At 36.1% G+C, this 24,190-nt stretch overlaps 1 protein-coding gene across 1 annotated transcript in view; it reads right to left on the reverse strand.

Annotated features, from left to right (window-relative positions):
• ctnna2 (catenin alpha 2) overlaps positions 1 to 24,190 on the reverse strand; it is a 406,153-nt gene that overhangs the window by 71,706 nt on the left and 310,257 nt on the right. Inside the window, exons 10-12 of the mRNA XM_015372952.1 lie at positions 12,748 to 12,840; positions 7,002 to 7,158; positions 5,824 to 6,024 (exon numbers count right to left, since the gene is read on the reverse strand). Coding sequence (XP_015228438.1) covers positions 5,824 to 6,024; positions 7,002 to 7,158; positions 12,748 to 12,840 — 451 coding nt within the window. The remainder of the gene's footprint in view (positions 1 to 5,823; positions 6,025 to 7,001; positions 7,159 to 12,747; positions 12,841 to 24,190) is intronic.

Raw genomic sequence — 24,190 nt, forward strand, 5'->3', positions numbered from 1 at the left:
TGCCATTTTTTATTGCTCAGTATTTAAAATTCACAGATTCTAAATACTAAGATCCCCAGAATCCCCGTGTAAAAATAAAATCTTGCCCCTAACAATATAAAATAAGGCTTTTATTACATGCAGTTTGTACCTTATCTTCAGTTGGCAATAAACCGTCTTAATATAAACATAGCAACCATTTCTATTTTCCATCTTCAATGATCAGACTTCCCCAATATCCAGTCAAATTTCCTTATCTTCTGCCTTCGCTGAGCATTAACTTTTTAGGTTTCGGTCCTTAATAGATGCCAAAGGTTTGCAAGTTTACAAAAACTAACATTTAGTAGTTTTCTAAAGGTAAGGCTTGCATTTATTCCTTAAACACACTTCCATGTCTTTTTACCCAAATGTGATTAATGGCAGAATGTAGTCAAGCCCTTAAAAAAGCATTAAGCCACGAAGCTTCAACATAAAGAGGTTAATGATTACATCCAATAATTACACTCCCTGCAGTGTTTATCTTAAACAATAACTATAATTATTGAAAAATGGAGCTCCAACACAGCAGGGATTGAAGTAGAAATGGTCAAATTAAAACACAGAAAAAACATACTCAAACTGATATATCTATGCTTTGCAGCTCTTTTTAACCATAACCTTAAAGTTATTTTGTAAAACATACCATTTTTGTCTCTAAAGCTATACCTGACATGTTCTGAATGCCCCTGATGCAGACCGAAGCCTGTCATCAAAACTAGTAAGGAAGTCTTTAGAGACCAAAAATGTGTTTCCTATAATTTCAGAGCAATATCGTATAAAACAATGAATTTAAATAAATGTTTATAACCATAACATGCATAGCAAAAACACTACAAACTTCTTTATATCAACTGGTCATTATTTTCTTGGCAAAGAGAAGTCTGAAGGGCTTTGCAATTTAAACGCAGCTGTATCCAAATTTGTGACTTTTACTTAGACATTTTAAAGCAGTTAATTGTATTTTCTCATATACTGAAATACAAACGGCAACCTTTATACTTGCTGTTTCTTGTACATCCGTAAAGCTGACACACAGCACCACAGGAGTTGTTCCACTGGGGGTTTAACTAAAAACTTTGGGCTCAATCTGAGTACCTCCACTCAGTATGGACATCTAATTTATGACAGAAGTCCCTCCACGGTCGCCATATTAAATACCATCCAAATAGTCCTGGCAGTTAAGAAGGAGCAAGGGCCAGGAATACGGATTATTTGTGTTAGAAACTGGCTTAGTGAGAAACAGGAGCCTCAGTGGCAAATGTTTTATTGAACCAAATGCTGCACATTGAATAGCAATTGTTAATCAATCCTTCATGCAGAGATGAACTGCATAGTTCTGTTATTATTTGAAATGGATATTTATCTTCTGCTTAGTGCAAATTTAAAACTCTTGCAGGCTATATTGTATGCATTGTTTTTATATATTTATTTTGATTATACATTCTCTTACCTGCATATATATACATATATATATATATATATATATATATATGTATTAATCACACTTCAACAGAAGTGTTTATTCAAAGAAGTTGCATTACATATTTATTTTTCCTAAATAAAACTTGATCATAACTTTCAACGCTCAATAACGTGAATAAAAAGAATAAAAATTAAGTATAGGAAATATATGTCGTCCTGAGCTCATATGATTATTTATTGAATTTAAAAGTTGTTTATTTATTTTGTCAGTAGGATGTCTGATTAAAATGGGATTAATTGCAATTGGGCGGCTCATTGATGCAGCGGGTAGCACTGCTGCCTTGCAGCAAGAAGGTTACAGGTTCGATTTCTGGCCCAGGGTCTTTCTGCATGAAGTTTGCATGTTTTCCCTGGGCATGCGTGGGTTCTCTCCGGGTACTCTGTCTTCCTCCTGCAGTCAAAAACATGACTGTTAAGCTGATTGGCTTCTCTAAATTCTCCTTAGGTGTGAGTGTGTGCGTGAATGGTTGTTTGTCCTGTTTGTCTCTGCGTTGCCTTCCAATGGACTGGCGACCTGTCTAGGGTGTACCTTGCCTCATAATTACATAACTAATGTAAATGAGTGGTGTAAATTTAAACAATGCCGTACTGCGTAGCTGCCTCAGAGTTTTCATGAGCTGCTATACTTGTGATCTACTGTTTACTACATTAGCTTTGTTTACCGACGATTTACAAAAGAGCTTCCCAGCTTTCGGACCAGGTCGAGACAAATGGGAGGCCTTGTGCACATATGTCTCTGTGTACAATGGAGGTGTAAGGGATCTGAAAAGCCACCTGGACACGGAAAGTAAAGATAGTCTATTGCTATGTTTGTTCGTTTTTGGTACATTTTGAATAATTTTTGCTACACAAGAGGTATTTTTTGTTAATTAGCTCATTTGTTAATTTATTTTTTCCAATAGCCTACAGAACAGACATTATTTCGTTCATTGCTGAGGCTGAGTATCATCTGTTATTGGGAGTTGAGAGTTATTGTTAACTTTTATTGTTAAGTGAGGGATGTTTAGATGAGACATTATTTCTTTCATTGTGCTATTCATTCATCACAGGAATTGTTAAGCATTATTAATAAATACATTTTGAATAAAATTATCGTTTGTTATTGCAGTTATTGCTGTTGACTTTTACTGAAAAGCATTTTTTAATAAATCAACTGTAAATATCATGTTAGTGAGTGCATGCCACAGACATCTCTATGCATGGGATCAGAGATCCCAATCCCCCCCTTGCTCCAAGGTGTCCTGGTCACCCTACATAACACATATTCTAATATATCTGAGAAAATTTGTTGATTCCGATGCTAACCATGAGCAGCTTTATTTAGAAACTGAAGCCCTCTTTAGCATAGCTCTACATCTTAATTAGCATCTCGTCCAACACGGCCCTCTTCCTCCTTTTGGTCCTCCTCATCGTTGTTACCTTGGGTGATTACTATATTGCCATCAAACTGCTTTGGTTCCCATTGAAAAGCTTTAACATTTGTCAGTGCTGTTTTAGTAGGATGGAACTAGATCTAGCATATATCATAATTTACCCAGAATACATTGTTATGCAACATCGCAAAGTCATTGTGACAATATTTTCTATAAATTTCTAAAAAAAATTAGACACCTTACAGTATGTCTACTATATTGTTTTTTATATATATATAAATAATATTTATCAACAAAAATCTATTGTTTTAACTAATTTAAGTTAATTAACATATTTAAAACTGGATAATTGCACACTAAAACAGCATTTAATAGTTTTTAAAACAAAATAAATTTTTTAACCTGCACGAAAATTAAACATAGTAACATAAACTAGATGCTTTTTTTTATATACTCTTCTTCATGTAGTTTTACATGGTTGCGGCTGTGGCAACAGAGTTCTGTAGTGAGCCTGTTTCTGCTTGAGGTTTTTTTCCTTCTAAAAGGGAGATTTTCCTCTACTGTGTCTCTGAATGCATGCTAGTGTCAGCACATGCTCATCCAGGAGGAACGAATCCTGCAGTTAATGACTTGATGATGCTGGGTTAATCTGACTGTATGATCTGATAGAATTGTCTCTGTAAAGTGTCTTAAGATGACGTGTTGTCAATTGAGGCTATAAATACACTGACTTGAATTGTGGTCAGTATTGATGCTGTAAAACTGACAAAGACTCTGTATGAAGACAGATTTTTTTATGAGCATGTGGTGAAGAGGAGGCTAAAGGTTGTTCATAATGTTCTTCCTTTTATGAAGAACTCTTCTTTGTATCATCATAAATGCTCCAGAAAAGTCCCCAGACTGGCCAGCCTTTATTTTCTCATTCTTTAATTCATTTTTTCTGATACTGCAAAACAAATAGGTGATGGCAGAAGAGATTGCACTCTTCCCAGCAGATTTACAGTATGGAATATAGTGGTGGGAGAAGAAAATTTCAATTCACAAATATAAAGGAAAACTTCCAGTGTTTAACTTTAAAAGTTAAACTCTGTTGTCCTCAATCACAGCTTTTTATTAAACGTTGCATGTTTTTAATAATCCCATATCCTTTATGAGCCTACCATGGACTGCTGAACAGACTTACGAAAGTATATATAACATATCCAAAAACAAAATCATGGTAAGCGATCTAATTTTATGAATTACTAAGTATCAACAACTCTAAACTTCAGACCCAAAAGCACTTTAATGTTTGGCCACCCCTTGTTACTATAAGATATATAAGTAGAAGCAGATAATCAGTATAAGTAGGCCTTTGTTTTTTAAAAAGTCATTTTCCTTATTCTAACACTGACTTGTAGTGATCTCTATAATACTCTTCCCTTAAGCTAAAAAAGTCTTTAGTTGCGTGCAAATATGCTCCACTGCACCTGAAAAGTGTGCTTCTCTTCCCAGATATACAGCTGATTACACAAAGGCAATGTGGTACAGTTTGAAGGTTTCTTCATGCACCCAGGGATCTGTTCTGTGCTAATAAAATCTCCTCATTCAGATTTTATTTGTTTTTTCTTGGATCTTGGAACATAATTCCCCATAAACAGTGTTCCACATATGACAGTAACATCCTTTCCTCTATGTGGGTGTGCATGTTTTACTTTATAAATTCGCCTCCATATAATAACTTGGTAAGTGGCCTATTAAGATCTAATTAAAATTAGTTATGCTTTCATACAAAGCACAATTTCATATAAAAATGACCCAGGGCAAAATGAACATTAAGTTCAGTTTATAATGCTATAAAAGCATCCAATTATTTAGAAATATTTCTTTGTTACATTTTATGGAGTGAAGAAATACAGCAATCATTGTATGCCAACTTGATAAAAACATGACAACCCTGGATATTTTACAAACTAAGGTAGAAAAGTATTACTATTTTAAATAAAGTTAGATTAAGATTAGTATAACAAGTAATGTGGCGATAGTTTGGAGATACCAACTCGTTATCTTGTCATCAGGGCCAGTAAAACAGTAACGAAAAAACATTCATAAAAATAGCATGGAAAATATATCACTAGCATATTTGGCAGTTGACTTTAGATGTTTAGTATCAATCACAAAAAGATAACACATAATTCAAGAGAAATAAGTTGAGTTGAAAAAAGTGTCCATTAAATTACAATCAGGATTGTGTCATACATGAAGTATTTTCCAATGCTTGCCAATTTACATCATGCTGCAGGGAACTGCAGTATTTGTTTTTGCCAAAAAAAAAAAAAAAAAAAAACGAAAAATTTGTTCCATTTCCGTTTCTCCTGCTCACAATTTAATGAGAATTTGAGTATTAATATTTACATAGTTGAGGTTTTATTAACTTAATGGTCTGTAGTAAAACCCTTTTGGTGGAAAATGTTGAAATCTGCAGTAATTCCCAGCAGGTTTCCTTCAAAGTCTACAACACTGGAGGAAGTAAAGCCTGGACCAAAACTGAAAAGTTTGCATTTCAGCTGAGACTGAAGGGATTAGTTCATTCTATCCTGCCTACTACAGAGATAGAATTTGGTATTTCAAAATAAGTCCTGAGACTGCAGAGTGTGAGAAAAGAAATAACGATTGAAAAATGGACAGGACATAGAACTCTTGGAGGGGCTCACAAGCAGCATCTGGCAGTTGTGCCCAATGTGGGAAACTGAGCATCCAGCCAGATGAAGCCAAAGAAGCTAAAGTAGGTGTTAGACTGCAGACGTTTGTTTGACTCAGTGTAGATTAACAGAGAAAGAAATCCAAAAAGGGTAAGATTTACCAGACACCTTATTGCAAAGGTAAGGTGCAGGTAAATGACAGATGCTATGATACAGTGACAACATGTTCAACAAAGCCCTCGTGTGCAATACCACTGTTATATACTAACCAGTTTCAGACAGGAGTTTGATGGACTCCAGGACACGCTCGGTGTAGACCCCAGGTTCGTAGTTTTCCATCTCAGCATTAATGATGTGGACCACGCGGGCAGCTCTTCCACGAATGGCTCCAGCAGTTCGATCAAGAGTGTCCACATCTCCCTCTTGCAGGGCAATTACACATTTGTTAACGTCCTCAAGGATGTGGTTCTCTGGAGAAAAAGGACAAAATCCAAGCCTTATTTTTTTCTCCCTAGAAAACCCCTAATCTATCTGGAGTTAGAATTTTTCTCAGTTAAACCAATTTTTCTGTTTATGCAATATGTTTGTAAAAGAATGTTTGTAGATTATCACATCTCTCCATTGAGTAAATGTAGAAAAAACTTTTTTGAATATAATGCCTTTTACACCTTTTACACCTTTTACACTATTGCTACTCGATGTGTTGAGGATGTAACAAGAAATGCTGCCTCAAGGAAAATAATATGCATGTAATACTGAGACATATGCAATTCTTCTCTGGTTTTGCTAGGCTGCTATGTGTTTTGAGAGAAATGTCATAAAACTCCAAGCGCAAGAAGCTACGCGATGCAATCCATATCATATATTTAAATCACAACTACTTCATTTTATGAGTGCTACTTAAATAGTGTGGTAACAACTAATTTATGGTATCACTTCCTCTCATTTCACCACATGCAGGACCTCTGTCAGCACCACGATTACTCCCTCATTTTGGCGTGCCAAATGGTTGGGGGTTATAACTAGAGGCAGCCCGACATACTTTTGATTAAGCTAACAAATATTTCAATTGACAAGTTAGGTTTCATGTTCTCAAGGTACTGCAGACATAAATTATTTTAAAGCTGTAAGGTTGTACAAAGCATCAAATAGTGGCATTTATGTTGTGCATTTTTTTTTGTGCAGTTAAAGTGAAAAGTTATGACAATGATGTCTCAACAAAAGTAATAAACACCATTCTGTAACAGAGAAGGACTGTCCATTCCAACACAGATTTAACTAGATGTTCTCCAAAATTATCTACATTAAGATGAAAGTTAACAAATATTAAAAAGCTGTATGCCTGTTTTTCCTAATTTCCAAGGTTTGAACATTCTTAGGCCTTTTCTCTTTCTAAATAAACTCCCTGATATAGCCTACCCTAGAATTAATACTTCCTGCTCTTTACCTGACACAGAAAGGAAGTCATCCACAGATGTGATGTCGTCCACTGCCTCAGTCAGAATACGAACTTGCTTCTCCCACTGATCCTTGAACACGTCCATATTGTCCTGGGCCACCTTGCTTTGAGGCCGAGCAGCCAGAGTGAGAGCGGCATTTATAACCTGGAAAACAGGCAGAACTTGATGTATTCTTAGTGCAATTGGCATTCATACATGTGAATAAAATAGCTCAGTTTATGTTTAGTTGGTAGTAATTTTGGTTTTGGATATTTTTCACTAATTATCATACACTGTATGTGTTTTTTATAACTGAACAAATAAAATGAAGATTAATTCTGTATTATTCAACTCGCATCTGAGAGTCCATAGACCATAATTTTTTTGAAAAGACAAACAAACAGTACACTTAAAAGTTTGTCATATTTGACCTATGAGGAGATTGGATATATACATCAAAAACAACTGGTATGTAACAGTACATTGTGCAATCACTTTTAAATTTAATCCCTAAATGTACCAATATTATTTTCCTGTGTGCAGTGAATGACTGGGACTTCTACTTGCATCACCAATTCTGCAAAAATGCCTGAAATATTTTCAGATGACGTAGTATTTTTACTTAGATACTCGACATATATGCATAGATATATGCAGATAACATTCTGGGGCCTCATTTTTTAGACTGCATTCAATGATTTTGATACTTCAACCACATTTACTCATGTCAGCAACTGATATAAGTCATTTAGAACTACAGTGTAAAAGAGTTACATGAAATTAACAAAACCGTGAAAACAAAACGCCAAAAAAAAAAAAAAAAACTTACTGGAAATCTTGACTGGGTTTTAGTTTGCTGAGTGTAGCCAGTTGAGCCGCACACGAATGTCATGATTACATGGTTCTTCAGCCAATCAGAGACGTGTCAACTGGAGTTTTTTTTTATCACTTTCAAGGGATCAAAATTAGAAGTGCAAAGGCAAACTAGAAAAGATATCATATAGAAGTGTCTTTGGGCAGTGGGTGTGTTAAATTAATTAAAGAAAGAATCTCCCTGGTTATTTAATGTGTTTTTTTAGCATTGTTATTTGATGTCTTTATGACATCCAAAGAAAAGGTAAGTGTAATATCGACACATTGACCTTATTTGCACAACATGATGACATCCATAAGCGGTCATTAACCAACAAAACATATACAGTAGAACATGATCTTAACATCACAACATTGACACTTTGTCTGTAATCATGTTAGACATGTCTAGTCTATTAAACATCTTATGTTTAGTGGGATCAGCATTCATGTCAATTCAAAGTTTTTAGCCTCTAGGGAGGATTGACTTAACCCTTTAAAGCCCGATCCAAGAATAAAACAAAACAGAAAATTACTTTTTTTTGGTTTGAGTCCTTATTTTGCCTTTTAACAAAATATGTAAAAAGAAAAAAGAAAAATAAATTTTTGATATTAATAATTTATTACTATGTGATAAGTCAAAATTATTTATTTAGTCTTCTGCCCTCTGTTATCAGGTATATCTGATTGTGTACAATAGCATTTTTGCGCAAAGTTTTTACCATTAAATTATGCAAAAGGTGTCAGACGCAAAATATTTAAGAAACCGTATGTATCAAATATGATACATTTGGCATTACAGGGTTAAACGTGTTATAGATTGGTTTATTTAATTAATACTGGCTGGTATTGAACTACAAAGGCATTGCAGGAGGGTTGGTTTCGTTCAGGCTTCATTTAGTAGCTGCACTCATTGTCGCCATCTGGCTTTCTGACAGTTCTGGGGGAGTAATTGTCTTTTTATTTCTGCTTATTGTGTCCAGTGCTTAAATTCTATTTAGGCTCTGAAAGGTCTGAATGGACGCTTGATATATATAATCCTAATTTATCATGAGCAAATTGTTTTTTGGTCTTTTTTGTATATGCATATGAAGTGGCTGTGCCCCTTTAAGTATAGAAACAAAATTGTTAAAGTTGTATCTACATGACTCGTAAGTTACAGGGGAAGGCAAAGACAGGTCAACCATCTGACTAATCCCAAAGTAAGTTTATGAAATTATCCAGTATAATTATGTTTCAGAATATTGAACAGGTTATAATACATTTTTTGCACAAAAAGACTTTAAGCCTCACCATGTAAAATTTATATATTCAACTGTATTTTTTTCTCTATAATGGAAGCTGTCTTTCTTAATCTTTCTAAACCTGTCTGAAAATAGCAGGGAATGACAGTATAGATGACAGCATCAAATATTCATGGAATATTTACTGGGAACAGTTTTCGGCGCTAGTGTAATATATAGTCGACATTCTGGGTAATATTCTAAGTTTCTTTAGTGCATTTATAAAGACTGCATCAGGTAAAGTTTATATAGTTTTTGGTCTCTTTAATTTTATTTGTTTATAGGAAAACCAACATCAACTGGTAAAAACTGTCAGGTTTTAAATGTATAGTAAAGTATATAGTTAAACAACATAATGACTTTGGGAATAATCATCCTTATTTAATTGATATAGGGGCAGCAAGAAAACAGCTTTTTTTCTGAAATTAGGTTAAGGTTATATTATTAAATTTCAAATGCAGTGATTTTCCCATTTTACTTTCACATGCCATAAACATTTGAATTGAAAATTGAATAAAAGTGTAGCAAATGCAATGTTTAGACTAAAAGGTTCTTAGTGCAGATAATATGATTATCAATACATAACAATGATAACTTCATGTAAGAAGCTAATGCCCCTACAATTTCACCTGATGCAACACAGGGATGTTAACACACAGTGTTAAATAAAATAAAATAATTAAAAAGAAAACATTTGCCTGATGGTATTTTTCCCTATTGTTGTTTACACTATTTTCTCACAAAGACAACTTTTTAATTCAAACTGTTACTACATTGCTATTTATAATTAGAATTTCAATTTGTAGGAATTTAGATATACAATCAATCATTAAAATATAAAACAGGTAAATAAATCTAATGTTGCATTGTTGAGCGAAGAAGACGAATTGGGTACAAGAGCAAGAAGTTCAGCATCTGCTGAGGGCTGTGGTCCATCTGCAAGGCCATCTTGTGCCATTTCTTGCCATAGAATTAAGGCATCCCACTAATTTGCAAGGTCTAGAACTGCTAGGGTTTTACTGCTAGATCTGCAAGGAGGTAAGGAGGCAATATCTGGACTTGTGCCCTTAGAATCTCGCTAGGCATTTTACCTGGGGCAACCCATTGAAGTTTGTTACAAATCTCTGCAAAGCTTATAGCCCACAATACTTATGGGTGTATTCAAGAGGACCCTAATATTAAGGACATATGATCATATAGATTTGTTAAAAATGGAATTGACAACCGAGTTGTCAATATGATTTATGATGTGCTGTAAAAGCCATATAACAAAGACATTTCAGGCTGTGCAATGTTAGCAAAACTGTTCTAACATCAATCCCCACCTAAAAATCCTGATGTATCAAAGTGTTTTTCTTAAAATTGGTTGTGAGTTCAGTGTGTCTGCTGCCTCTGCACTCATCATTTAGTAGTTTTGATGATGCTCAATTTTCTTCAGCACAGTTTAAGTTGCTATTAAATGGTGAATAAGCTCCTAATGTCTTCAGTTGCACTTATGTTTATTACTCAGTGTGGAAATCATGTACGCCACCATTTTATGTATGTTGTTGTAATATTTACATTCATTGTTCTCCACAGCCTTCATTGTGTAATGTAGTTTTATTTAATGTATACTACATCCCTGCTAAAACAGCTCTTATCTATGAATATATCACACACTGGCTCACAGTGTTTTTTTCTTTCTGAATAAATTGGTTAACTCTTTTAAGTGTTTTGTTGTTTTGTCCGGTTTTAGCCAAGATTTGCATACTCTTCTGATCTGAACATATCTCTATTTTGACCTAATGCAATGGTTCTCACATTTTTTTTTCTTTTATAGCCCTATTAAAGGCAGTGTGTTTACTCATACTCAAATAACCGGAAACAACAGTAACAAAATTGAAAAATTGCTGTTAAAATAACACAACTCCATCATCATAACACATGTTATGAAAATCAAATTAGAGCCGAATTTGAATCCAACAGCAATAAAGTTAAACACATCTGCAACTGGATCCTGGGATCTCCAGGGGCAGAGAGAGAAAGAAAGAGACAGTCAGATCGTTCAAACCTCCACAGAACCCTTAAAAGTCTCTAAAGGTTGATTAGCAGATAAATGTGTTTGTTTTCACTTTGTTTATGTGATGTGCCTGCTTCTCGATCTAAATCTGACTCACAATTAAAAAAACACTGTAATCTTAAGAAGGGGAATTTGAATTGTGTCTGAGGACAAGAGAGAGAGAACTTTGGTATAGAGGCATAGAGTAACAATAACAGAGTGAGCGCAGGTATTATGCAAAGAAGCACAGTCCTGCAGAGATTTGCATCATCTGTCCCTCGACGTCAAACCTGTTATTTAGGTATACATTTCTAATGCTCATAAAACCAGTTTCCCTGTCCCTGTCTAAGTATGAGCAAAAATGTTTTAAATAAACTGCACCTATAAGAATTACATCAACCAAAAATATTACAGCTCTGTGCGTGAGCATGTGCGTCGCTGTAGCAGGTCTTACGGTTTATAGTTACAGCACCTTGGGCAGCACTGTTTTATTCCTGAACCTTTAACAGGCTTCTGTTAAAAATAAGAAGTATGGAAAGAAAAACATTAGATAAACTACATTATTCAACACAAGGATCGTGTACCAGTTTTTTTAGCACAAGGGTTTTTTTGAAAAATAATCATGAATGAATGCAACAGAAACATGTACTTACACTGCAAGGACTGATCTAATTATAATTTTACAGTTTTTTTTTAAATAAGTTTATTTGCTCTTACTTTGAGCATGATAATAGAATGTTCTGTCAATGGAATACTTTTCTTCCACCCTTTAAAAAAGAAATATTATGCTCTTGAAATAAGATAATGGCATCTATTCTACTTCTTTCAAATGTTCATCTATTCAAATGTCAACGTTTCTTCTTTAGATGCTTAAATCAAGAAAAAATACCCTTATTTAAAGAAAAAAAAATACCTATTAAGATTTAAATTTTTGCAGTGTAAATAGTTGAGCTTCATCACTTCATTTGTGCTGTTCTGCATACCTTTCATTGCATTTTTTAGGTTAATTCTTTTCAAAGGATATATTATCATTGAGGCATGGAAGCAGCTGAGTTTTTAAAATGTGAGTAGTTTTGATTGTAGAAGAATAAGGAACTAGGGCTTAACTCAGAATGGATGAAGGAGAAAAAAATACTCTTTGTTCCACTTCCTCTTTGTTCCTCTTTTCCCAGTTACACAGTCTGAGTCGATTATGTTTTTTAATCCATCTCTGTTGAGCGTGTCCAAAAAGTATTAGGAGACGATTCTTACCCAAGTTTCTGAGTCAGTGGGTTATAGAGAGTGTACATAGCGGAAAATCAACATTAAGGTCTAAAAACTTAACTTCAGCTTTTCGTCCCCATTTTTACTTTCTATTCTGTTATCTCATATATAAAAAAGACCTACTCTAAACCCAGCAAATAACGACTTAGTAAAAAAAATCTTCTTTGTCTGCATTCTGAAAAATGTAAAAGCAAGGTTCGCTCAATGCTTGAACTATACCTATTTTTTAAGTTGTGCAAAATGTTCTATTATGAGATCAGTTTTAGTTTAAAAAACTCAAAAATGCATGCTGGTTGTGCGAAAATTCCAAGTACTCACCTGTGGACATAGGCTGTCAATTTGGGTGGCTGCCATCCGTACTAACTTCACACCTTCTTCATTGTTGGAGATGGAGCAAGCTAAATTAGCCACCTGAATAAAGGAAGCAAAACAAGGCACGATTACTCTTAAATGTACTGTAACTGTTTTTCTGGAGTATAAAATAAGCTTAAAATTACATCTGGAAAATAAATGATAAGTATTTGTAAACCAAAAATAAATACATAAAACCCAGTTATAATTTAAACATTCGGTCTTAGGGAACGATACACCTGTCAGGAGCCTTTTTAACTAATATACCAATGAGCAGTATATAAAAAGAGCCCTCCCAAAGAAACAGCTTTCATTAAGAAACTTCTAATGTCACCAATTGTGTCAGATGAGACAGGATCGAATTGTAATGCTGTTCAAAAGACTTACTAGTGAGCCTTTACAAGATTATCTTGACAGAAAACAGTAAAGCTCTGTGCTGACTGCTAGTTTTAAGATTTTATTCAGAGGGAATTAGTTGATTGCTGTTAAGGAAAATAGAAATTCTAGCCCGAAGCTAAGGTTTTCTTGACTAAGGAGCTTAAGAGTACTAACTCAACAGACATCAGTTAAAGCAATATTGAAGTAAAAGTAGCATGAAGACTAAAGAGAACTAAAAATGACTATCCAACTAAATCGACACATTTGAGAACACAGACAGTTATGAGAATGAGGGCCATGTTCAAAAGCTGAACAGGTTGATCTCTAGTATAGTGGTGAGTATTCCTGCCTGTCATGCTAGAGACCAGGGTTTGATTCCCTGAAAGGGAGGGTGAATATTGGGGAGTGGCTGCCTAGTGGTTTAGGGCATTGCACTGGGCTTCCAGAGGTTCTGAGTTCAAGCCCCACTCCCACAGACTGTCACTCTGGCTCGCTGAGCATGACCCTTAACCCCAGGCGCTGCACAATGCCAGCCTATTGCCCCCCAAATGTGATGGGTTAAATGTACAGGGGTAATTTTGTTGCTCTGTACTGGTGACAGTGTAATGACAATAAAAATAAAAAGCTGAACAAAACAAATTCAATTTCAGCTCTTAGCAATACTACTATCTTAGAAACTTGATATGCAAAGTCAGCATAGTCACCAAAGTCACATGCCCCAAACAATCTTATGAAACGTTAAGAGACAGTTTTCAGGGGTTGCTTGATTTGTGAATCATGAGCTTCACTGTGCCCCTCATGTCTCAGCCTTTTTTATTTTTACAAACATAATTTCATGTAGTTTTTAAATAAATGCAGGGACATTGTGTTAAACCCTCTATGTCACTGATGTTCGAGATAGAATTGTGAGATATTGAGCAGTGTGGATCCTTCTGTTGCAGAGAAATAATTTGATCCACCTGTATCCAAAATCATAGCTTTCCAAGTAACAAGAACAGTAAAAACAGAATTAATTAAGATAATGTTTTCAGCTCTAATGTTCATCTAGCAAGCCTAAATCATTGAAAGGGTTTGGCAGCTCATATATGGAACCTAATTTCATAATTAAGGTGCCAAGTTGTTTTTATGAATTAAAACTATCTTGCTCTCTTTTTCAAAGTACATTTCCTGATAAGATGTTTCAAATCAGACTCCTTAAAAATTTATGTAGCAGCTTATCTGAGCCGATTGTTAAATTTATTTTTGGCGCGTGAACTAAATACATTAGTTAACAGTTGGATTGCACAAAACTAATTAAATGTGCTGCAAAGAATTTTAAGACTTTGTAAATTGACTCTGAATGCAACATACCATAAAGAGCTGGTTGAGTAATTTTACAAAGGCAAAAACATCAGAGGTGTAAAACAGACTTTTTTAAATCACTACATCTAAACCATACCCTTTAATGACGGAAACAAACACAGATACAGGCAAAGCTAGTGTCCTTCATGAAGTTATCAGTTTTCTCTACACAGTTACTGCATCTCATGCCTAATTTAAATAATTTCAAAACGCCAATCCCATTCCCAAACAGATCAGATTTCAGCTTGAACCTTTGGGCTTTGAGACAGAACTGAGCAGACGTGTGCCTGTTGGCAGCGAAAGGTGCCAGTCTGCATTAGCACTTCTAGTGCTCTTGTCACTGTTTGCAAGAAAGTGAGGTAAATCAAATTTGTTTTAGAGGACTCTTGCTTAGAGCTCTGTCTCTTTACCCGTGACAGCAATGAGCACATTGATGGATTACAGTCCTTTATGTGAAGCTGTGTGTGTTTAAACTGGTGCCAGTGAGAGAGTAGAAGTGTGCGATTGTGAGCTGACGCCCCACAAATGTGAGTGACCGATTGCAGTGAACCATAGAAAGCATATTTTTCAACTTTAATTCAGTCTGTGATATTATTAAAGACCAATGAGGTGATTTTGTAATTCTTTAAAGGCATTTAAATATTTTTTTCCAATAATTCACCTCATCTTCACCTAACATATTGGAAATTAATCATAAAATGAAGTAGATAAGTGAAGTTATTATCCACAAAAGAAATGCTGGAGAACATTTTCCCCTAAAAATTTTCTTGGTGTATTTAGGAAAAAATATTTTTTCAAGGTTCTCATACCAACTCATATTTTCTGGAAAATTGTGCTTATGTACAGTTTTCTTGTTCTTCTGTTAGAAGAAAAGTCGAGATTTGAAAAATAACAGAAAAAGACACAATTTTTATAAAGCAATTTTTTATATAATTTCCATCTAATCCTCGCTCTAATCGAGATACAATTGCTCTTTTTAACCTGGAGAAATCACCTCTTTTTTGACTTCACCCACTTACATCCTTTTGTAACTGCAGCTCATCTCGCACCCCCCAACCCCACTCCCACCCCCACCAGACTGCTGCAGTGTCTCAGGAGGCGAAAGGGGCAGAGGTCTCTCCGGATGTTGGAACCATGCCCAACAGGCCCCCTCCCACTCGCTCTTACCTAACACAAAGTGCAAGGCTGGGGCCAGAGGAACAAAATCCAGCCCAAACTGCTAATTGCAATCATCTAAGGAAGCACTTTTCCTTTGGGTGTTAATTTCTTTTTTCTGACAGAGGTGCAAAAAACCAAGACAGAGGGTCTGAGAATGCACCGTGCAAGCCTAATGCTGATATGGTCAAAGATACTGGAGCAGAATAAGGAATTCAAAGAGGCAGATGGATGAGGCTGTGTGTGTATCTGTGTGAGTGTGAGAAACGGAGGAACAGAGAGAGATCCCTGCTGAATGGCCATTCTTCATTTTAGCCTAGAACAAAGAACTATCGATTCTGTCCTTTAGCTCTGCCGTGGATAATCACTTCAATTCTAATTTGATGAAGGTTTCCATGGCACTTGGAGAGATGGGTACTCTCATGTTAGCCATTTAAATCTCTGAAATTGATCTGAGTAACTGGAAGATGCTCAGACAGTGTTGGCTTTTATTCGTTTCTCTAGCTGGGGTGTGACTACATTGGACTTCTTATGCAACGTCTGGAAGCAAAGAAATTGATAACACGTTGAAGTAGTTTGTCTTCTTTTTTCCTAAGAAGCAAAGCTAGCTATCGACTCATCTCAATGTATTCAGCTTAAAGACAATTAGCCTGTGGTTCTGCGACAGCGTAAGGCTCAGGCTGTTTTGATAGCTTACTTGGGGTTATTTATATTGTTCGTTCTAGTATCTCTCATATTCCTCTTAAAACACTTCATAAATTCTCTAAGGAGTTTGGATCAGGTAATTTTGCCGACCAATCTACCACATAAATTCTATGTCCATCAAACAAGTCTGTATCACTTTTGCTCCTGTTTATAAGTTGTACAAGATATATTATGTTTGCACTATCAATTTAGTGTTCCTTATTTGGGATCTTAGTAGATAAGGCCCTAAGTGTAGTTTATCCATAAAAAAAGGTTTCAATTTTTTAAAATTAGGATGAAATTTACTAAAAATTTTTACTGTATTGAATTTTGTTCAGATACACCTACATTTATCAATATATTCTCTTTAATTACAGCATCTAAAGATCTAAATTTAAAACCTATTTATGCTGACAATCCAGATAAAGGCAAAACTTAAAAATTGTTTTCAGTCATCAGAATAATAAATAAAGTCCAACTACTGTATGTTTAAATCAATGTCAGGAGAAATCGATTTGTTTTGTTTCAAGACCTCAGTGATTATGATAAAGATTCAGAAGCCCAAGGAACCCCACAATAAGATTGGGTTTAAAGTTTAGGTTAAAAGATACTTTGCAACATCTCATACTTTGTTAAATCAATAGTTTGATATTCTAGAAATACAAATTCACAAAACCTAGATGTCAACCTATGCTCACAGGTGGAGCAAAGAAGCATTAATCAGAGAAGCAGCCAAGATTACCTTGGTAATACTGGATCAGCTGCAGTGATCCACATGCCAGGTAGCTGGATTTGTCAACAGAACAAACAATCTTTAAATGATGAATAACCTGTGCTTATATAGCGCCTTTTCAAGTCAGGGGAATCAAAATGCCTTACACTACAGTAATTCAGACATTCATGTTCACATTCGCACACTGATGGTGGTAGGCTACACTTGAGTACAGCTGCCCTGAGGAAGACAGACAGAAATGAGGCTGGTGCAACGGGGTTCTCTGACCACCATCAGTGGGCAATGCTGTTGAAGTGTCTTGCCCAAGAGTACAATGACCGACACAGAAGAGGCTGGGGATCAAACAGGCACCCCTCCAGCTGCAAGACATACTTCTGCCTCCACTGGGGCTTGATAAGAGACACAAAACATGCTAAAGCCAAAGGAGATCTATGACTAGTCATTTTTGCAATTTTCCACAAGCCATTAAGGCGTTACAAAGCAAATGTGAAAGAATGCACTCTGGTCAGAACAGACCACAAACAAACGTTTCTGACCTACAAAACTTTGCCAAGTTGAAAACAAGCATTGCTCAAGACATTGTCTCACATCACACTGTAGTGGCAGCATCATGCAAAGGGGATGTATATTCTTGGTAAATGGTAATTGACATGTACTTATATAGCGCCTTTTTTCAAGTTAGGAGACTTGACCAAAGCGCTTACACTACATTCATTCACCCATTCACGCACACACTCACACACTGATGGTGGCAAGCTACATTGTAGCCACAGCTGCCCTGGGGCTCACTGACAGAAGTGGGACTGCCATACACTGGCGCCACCGGGCCCTCTGACCACCATCAGTAGACAATGCAGATGCCCAAGGACACAACGACCCTGAAAGTCGGAGCCGGGGCTTGAACCGTAAATCCTTCGATTTCAGGGCAAACTCCTACATCCAACGCCCCTATAGCCCAATATTCTTAATTAGGGCAAGGGAATGAGGAACTAATTTGAAAAGAAAATGAGCTAATATTGGAGAAACTAGTAGAGGAAAAGGAAAATCCTTTTATGGAAATATTTGAATGTTGTTTTAACAAAGTTTTGTCACAGTGGGGCTGAAAACAGAGAATGGCACATTCTTCAGAGTTTTCTTTGCCACAAACTGTAAAAGCGGCGTATCCTTTGAAAACCCAACATTATAGTAGACTATTTGTGCTAAACAGTACCATTTCTAGATGGTAGTGGTTATAGGAAAAATGTGGACTTCAACCCATATGAATACACTTTTCTTCCAAGTATGTAGTCCTAGCCCGCTCAGGAGCACTCTCATTTGTTCCAGTCACACACTGTCAGCCCCAAATCGCTAAAAATGTACATGCATTTTATGGACTGGAGGACACAGCTACAGGTGGAGCTGCATGACATTAAGTAACAAATATAGTCAAGGTCCTGTAAGGTTCAAGTACATTGGGAATTCCAGGCAGCAGGAGATCATGACCTGCTGCAAGTAGCTGCAAACTGCAACTTTGAAAATCAATTCCCATTAAAGAGTGAAGTGCTTATTGCCTTGGGAAGAATGCCCACCGGCATTGCTTCAACATCAAAGCTATACCAAACCTTGTGGCATATTAAACAAGAACTGTTTGAAAAAAAGGGAATGGATTTCCAACCATCTTCAGCATGACAATAGCTGAAAAGCTTAATCTACAATTTCTGCAGTTCTAAATAACCCTGTCCTTTCATATCTTATATTGTCACTTAAAAAAGCATAGACCTATTTAAGGAAAAGTTTTGAGTAGCAGTCCTTTTGTATGAATGTGTTAAAACAAATTCTGGAAATATGATACTGTATTCTGTGTTGTATCATTCAAAACAACAAAACTGTTCCACCTTAATGTCAGTGGAGAGACAAGAACATTTTTATAAGTCATTATATTACAGACTTCTGTTAAAATTCTCCCTTTGTTACCTCATTCTGTCAGCCCACACAAAACCGACTAAAAGACAAAGTGGACCTAAATTGCAAGTGACTCTAATGCATTTAAAGGCTCTCCACACTTCTTAAGTTGGAATGGAAATGAGTTTAAGTTGCTGTTTATGAAGTGGCTGTTTACAAAGTGACAGGTTCATGATACCGCCCGACCCTCTTTCATGAACAGTCAATGTAGCGCACCCTCTGGTTCAGTGTTCAAAGCTGACAGCAGAATAAAGGGAAACAAATGCAACAGAAACAATGTCAGATCAATGTCTGATGCCTAGAAACACTCTGTATGTTGTTATATTTTACTTTTTCTTTATGATCTCAACTAAAAGATTTAAAAATAACTAGATATACAAAGCCTGCACAGCACACACTTATTTTAAAACACTCTTACCCTTTACCAATGTACCTAAAGAACTAAATAAAAGCTAAAACACCTTCTTAGGCTTAGTAAAATCTCAGGTTAAGAAGGAGTCAAAACTATCATGATTTAAAGTGCGACCGAATAACACCAGACCAAATGTAGATCTTCTAATACTTCCAAAAGAATTTACCAAGACATTCAATCTAGCAAGAGTAAAATGACCTACATGTATTGTGGTCCAAACAAAACTGATGAAAAGACAGAAGTCAACAGTTCAAGGAGGCTGCAAGAACCATACAGAAAACGTCTATCATGTTGTTTACAAATGTTGGCTATCGGGAAGAGTAACAAGATGAAACATTCCATTTATATATATATATATAGATATATATATATATATCTATATATATATAGATATAGAGATATACTGTATAGATATACATATATATATGAAGGTATAAAGGTTAATGTACATAAAGCATTCCATAAATCTGACAGAATTGAACTGGAGTAGATAAATACATTTAGGTAGGATGCACCAAACTAATTGACTTCTAATAAAAACTTTGACTGCTGTTATAAAACTAAAGGATTAATTTAACAAAGTATTAGTTCAAGATTATGTACAACAACAACAAAGCATGGAAAAGGTCCTACTATCCCGGCCTTGATTTTTCTTTTTAAAATCAAAGCATCTTTTTTAACTTGAGTTTTTCACTGTAACTCCTCTTCAAATAACTAAGAATAACTATAACCCCACAACAAATTAAAACAGAGTGACATGATGCAACTTATATGTAATGTAAATCCCTTTAATGTCCCACAATTGGGAGATTCGTTCTCTGCATTTTGACCCATCCCCTTGGGGAGCAGTGAGCTGCCATAGTGTGGCGCCCAGGGAACAATAATGGGTAAAGGGTTTTGCACAGCAACCCAGAGTATAGGCTGTGGGAATCAAACCAGGTACCTGCAACCTTGTCAGAGCACAGGCACACTGCTCTAACCCACTAGGTCAGCACTCCCCATACTATCTGTATTTTTTGCAAGAAAATCTACCGTGATGCTTCATTCTTTGATGCTAAATCATAATGGCCCAAGGTTAAGACACTCAGAATGACCCCTTGATGGCAACATGGAAGTTCAATGACCCAATTCTACACGGTCAATGACTCCTTAACAAAGCTCCTACCAGGTCAGCACAAGCAATTGTTCAGGTCCCCTGTGTCTAACCCTTTACAACAGGACCATTTAACTGAGGTGGGGGATGTACAATGGGATCACACTGGCAGTTATGGAAATGAAACAGTCCTCTCTGTTCCACGTACTGACAGTTAGTTACATACCATAACTTTCTATCTCACAAAGACCACTTCAATATTAATTACCATGGAATGTGTTGAAAGTTCTCTTCTCAGTGCATTAGCTGATTACATTGGTTTTGTGACAGCACTGCTTTTTACAGAGCACTACTGTGTTTAGTACCTGCCTTGTTCGTGATCACAGAGACAAAAATTAAAGCTTAGAAAAAACATTAATGTCTTTGGCTTTTCATTTTATGATCAATAGTGGGAAAAGTGTGCATGAGTATACTTTTGAAAGAAACATAAATATGTAGAAATTATTTTAAGCATAACTTAAACAACTATAGGATATTTAAAACAACAAAGAGATGACAAATATCTGACATTATAAAAAAAATAAAGATATAGATCAGTTGTAAACTTTTTCCCCAGTTCTTTTAAATTGCACTGACAAGCCTTAAAAAAAAAAAAGAGAGAGAAAAAAAAAGGTACATGTTTTATTTGGAAAAAAAAAATACTGTGCATGACTGCAGCAAAAAACAGCCACCAAAATCACATAACAGTCTCCTTGACAACCATGACTAAGCTTGAATAAAACTGACAGTGTGATTTACAGTGGTCGTTTCTCTGCAGCCACGGCTGAGGTTTGACTACTCCTGCTAAAATCATGGCTGGCTTCTCGATAAATATGATAATTTGCTGTAAACTTCTGAGTGTGTAAAGCACTACTGCTAGCATGGTAAGCCTGGAAACAAGCACTGGGGGTGGATGACAAAGCAGCTAAGAAGAGTACATACAAATGTGCACATGGCTGCAGATGTAGATACACACTTCGAAGAGAACAGGCCACTGATGTAATACAGAAGAAGACCATAGCAATCTGCCTTGTAGGGGGCTTGTTCTTTCCTTTATAAATGTCAAGGAGCAAAGGGGTTTTTATGTGACCACATATGCAGAGACTTGAAAATGTGATTCATATTTACACAGGAATTTGAATGCCTATGTGAAGGGCCCTGGGAGGATAGAATGGGCACCAGGAGATAAATATCCAAGAAATAAAATTTTATTGAGCTCAACAAGGGACAGAGATAGGTAATTGAAAGTAATATAAACAAATCAAATAATGTGCCAGGACATGGTGTAGTGGAGAGCCTCACAGTTCAGCTTCGGTTTAAAGTCCTGGATATTGGATTATCATGTTCACGTGGCTGTGAATGACGGTGCATTAAAGAGAGAGGGGAGAGGAGAACAAATGGCTGACTCACTTTGCCTAAGGCCCAGAACCATTACAGCATTCACACTTTGTCTTGGCCTTGGTGTCTTGTTGCTGTGTGCTTACATCTTAAGTAGTGAAGTCAAAGTAGACGGTTCTTGGCACACTCTGCCATAAACACATCACTGTGGGGAAGGGGGTGTAGAATCAAATATGGAAGAAATAAATACATTTATTCAACTGAGTACTTCTGTGGTTTGTTACAATTCTTTTTGGCGTTTGGTGAAGTTGGTAACATAGTTGGAGAGGACAAAAGCCTCTCTCACAGGTCGTCCCCACACCAGCCCAAAAACACAGCTAAGCTTTATTTCAACTGAAATATTGATTATTTTTTTCTTCTCAGCTTTGCCCCTGCTCGCTTCTACCCACCCTCTTCCCACAGGAGTGCTGGCCAAGCAGCCGAGCTTGGCACCAAAACATAATTATGAAAATGGACCTCTGGGTTGTTTTTTAATCTATCTGTCCCTTTGCAACAGAAGTTATTTAAAACAGTTTCAGGGGAATTGAAATGTTTAATCTGCTTTACTGTAAATTGAAATTTAAATGTTGCTGTTACAAGATAAGTTACAGTAAGAATCACTGAAAGATGCATTTCATAAAAGTAGAATTCCGTGGAAATGGAAGTTATTCAATTACCAATTTCAAAAAATAAAACTATTAAAAATTGTATTATACTATTTAGGATTCATCAAAGTTATATGTGTAACCGAACTGTTGTGTGTTTTTTTTTTTTTTCTTTTTTTATCTGATTCTGGCTTAAACTAATGGGAACCCAAAATGTACTTTCTCAGAAAAAAATTAACTTTACTTGATTGAATAAGAAAATATGTACTTAATATGGAAATTTTCTCCACTTAAAGTGATGTGCATATATGAACTTTAAATTTTGGAATAGCTTTTTGGGTTGTTTTAATATCATTAAATCAGCTTCTTACCATACATCTTAACAGCAGAGGGAGACTTTGTATGCTCTTTTGGCCAATGGCTAAGCTGACTTGAAATTTTATCAAACACAGTAAAACAACACTAGCATATAACACGCCTCTCAAAATCATTAGTGACTTTGGAAACTTTACACCAGACCTCAAACTACTTGGAGTAACCCCTCCACTCTTCAGCAAGGCTCTAAAACCTTAATATCAAAATAAAATGTAAAGAATAGTTCTCTCCAGCCAAAGTTGAAGCGTTATGAAAGATACATTTTCTGAAGGTACTTTGCTTTAAATGCTCTAAAGTATGCTGGTTATCTCGCTGTTTAAATACCTAGTTTTCTCCACCAATTTTTTCTTCCACTAAACTTTTTGTTTATATGCTTGAATATCACATTTTATTTATTTATTTTTATTTATCCTTTATTTAACCAGGTAATACCCATTGAGATTAAATATCTCTTTTGCAAGGGAGACCTGGCCAAGATAGGCATCAAAATTACATCACATCATTACATACATACATTTTGTAAAGATTCAGCTTCTTATTCAAGGAATATTGTGACTTGGCTCTCTTTCTGAGAAACTTGGTAACTATGAGTAAGTCAGCAGTCACCCATGAGACTATGTTGACTCTAGCAAAGGATTTCTGTATGAACAGAAAGCGTTACATTTTTCTGATAAAAGAAAGTCTGCTAGAAGTAAGCCCTAATCAACAAAATTATATGAATTTAACACTCATGCTTGTCCTCATTGTCTCCAACTTCATTATGGTCCGGATTGCGAGGTCAGCAGTTTCAGCAGCCTCAACAGAGACTTCCAGATTTCCCACTCCACAGACAGAGACATCTCATCTAGCTCTGCTAGGGGGAAGCCCGAGGTGTTCCCAGGCCAGCTGAGAGACATATTCCCTCTGGCGTGTCCTGGGTCATTCTCCTGGGTCTCCTCCTGGTAGGATTTGACTGGAACACCTCCTGAGGAATGCATCCAGGGGGCATCTGAATGAGATCTCTGAGCCACCTTAAAGACTTATGTCGATTTGGAGAAGAAGCTGCTCTACTCCGAGCCTCTCAAAAATGACCAATCTTGTCACTCTATCCCTACGGAAGTGCCCAGCCACCCAGCTTAGAAAGCTAATTTGAGCCACTGGTATCCTGGATATCGTTCTTTCAGTCATGATCAAGATTTCATGACCATGAAAGTGAGGGTAGGAATGTAGACTGACTGGAAAACGGAGACCTAACCACTCTATAATGTGTTTTGTGGATCTGTAGAAAGCTGACTGTA

Source organism: Cyprinodon variegatus, unplaced genomic scaffold (assembly GCF_000732505.1).
Source record: "Cyprinodon variegatus isolate N-32 unplaced genomic scaffold, C_variegatus-1.0 Scaffold78, whole genome shotgun sequence".
NCBI lineage: Eukaryota > Metazoa > Chordata > Actinopteri > Cyprinodontiformes > Cyprinodontidae > Cyprinodon > Cyprinodon variegatus.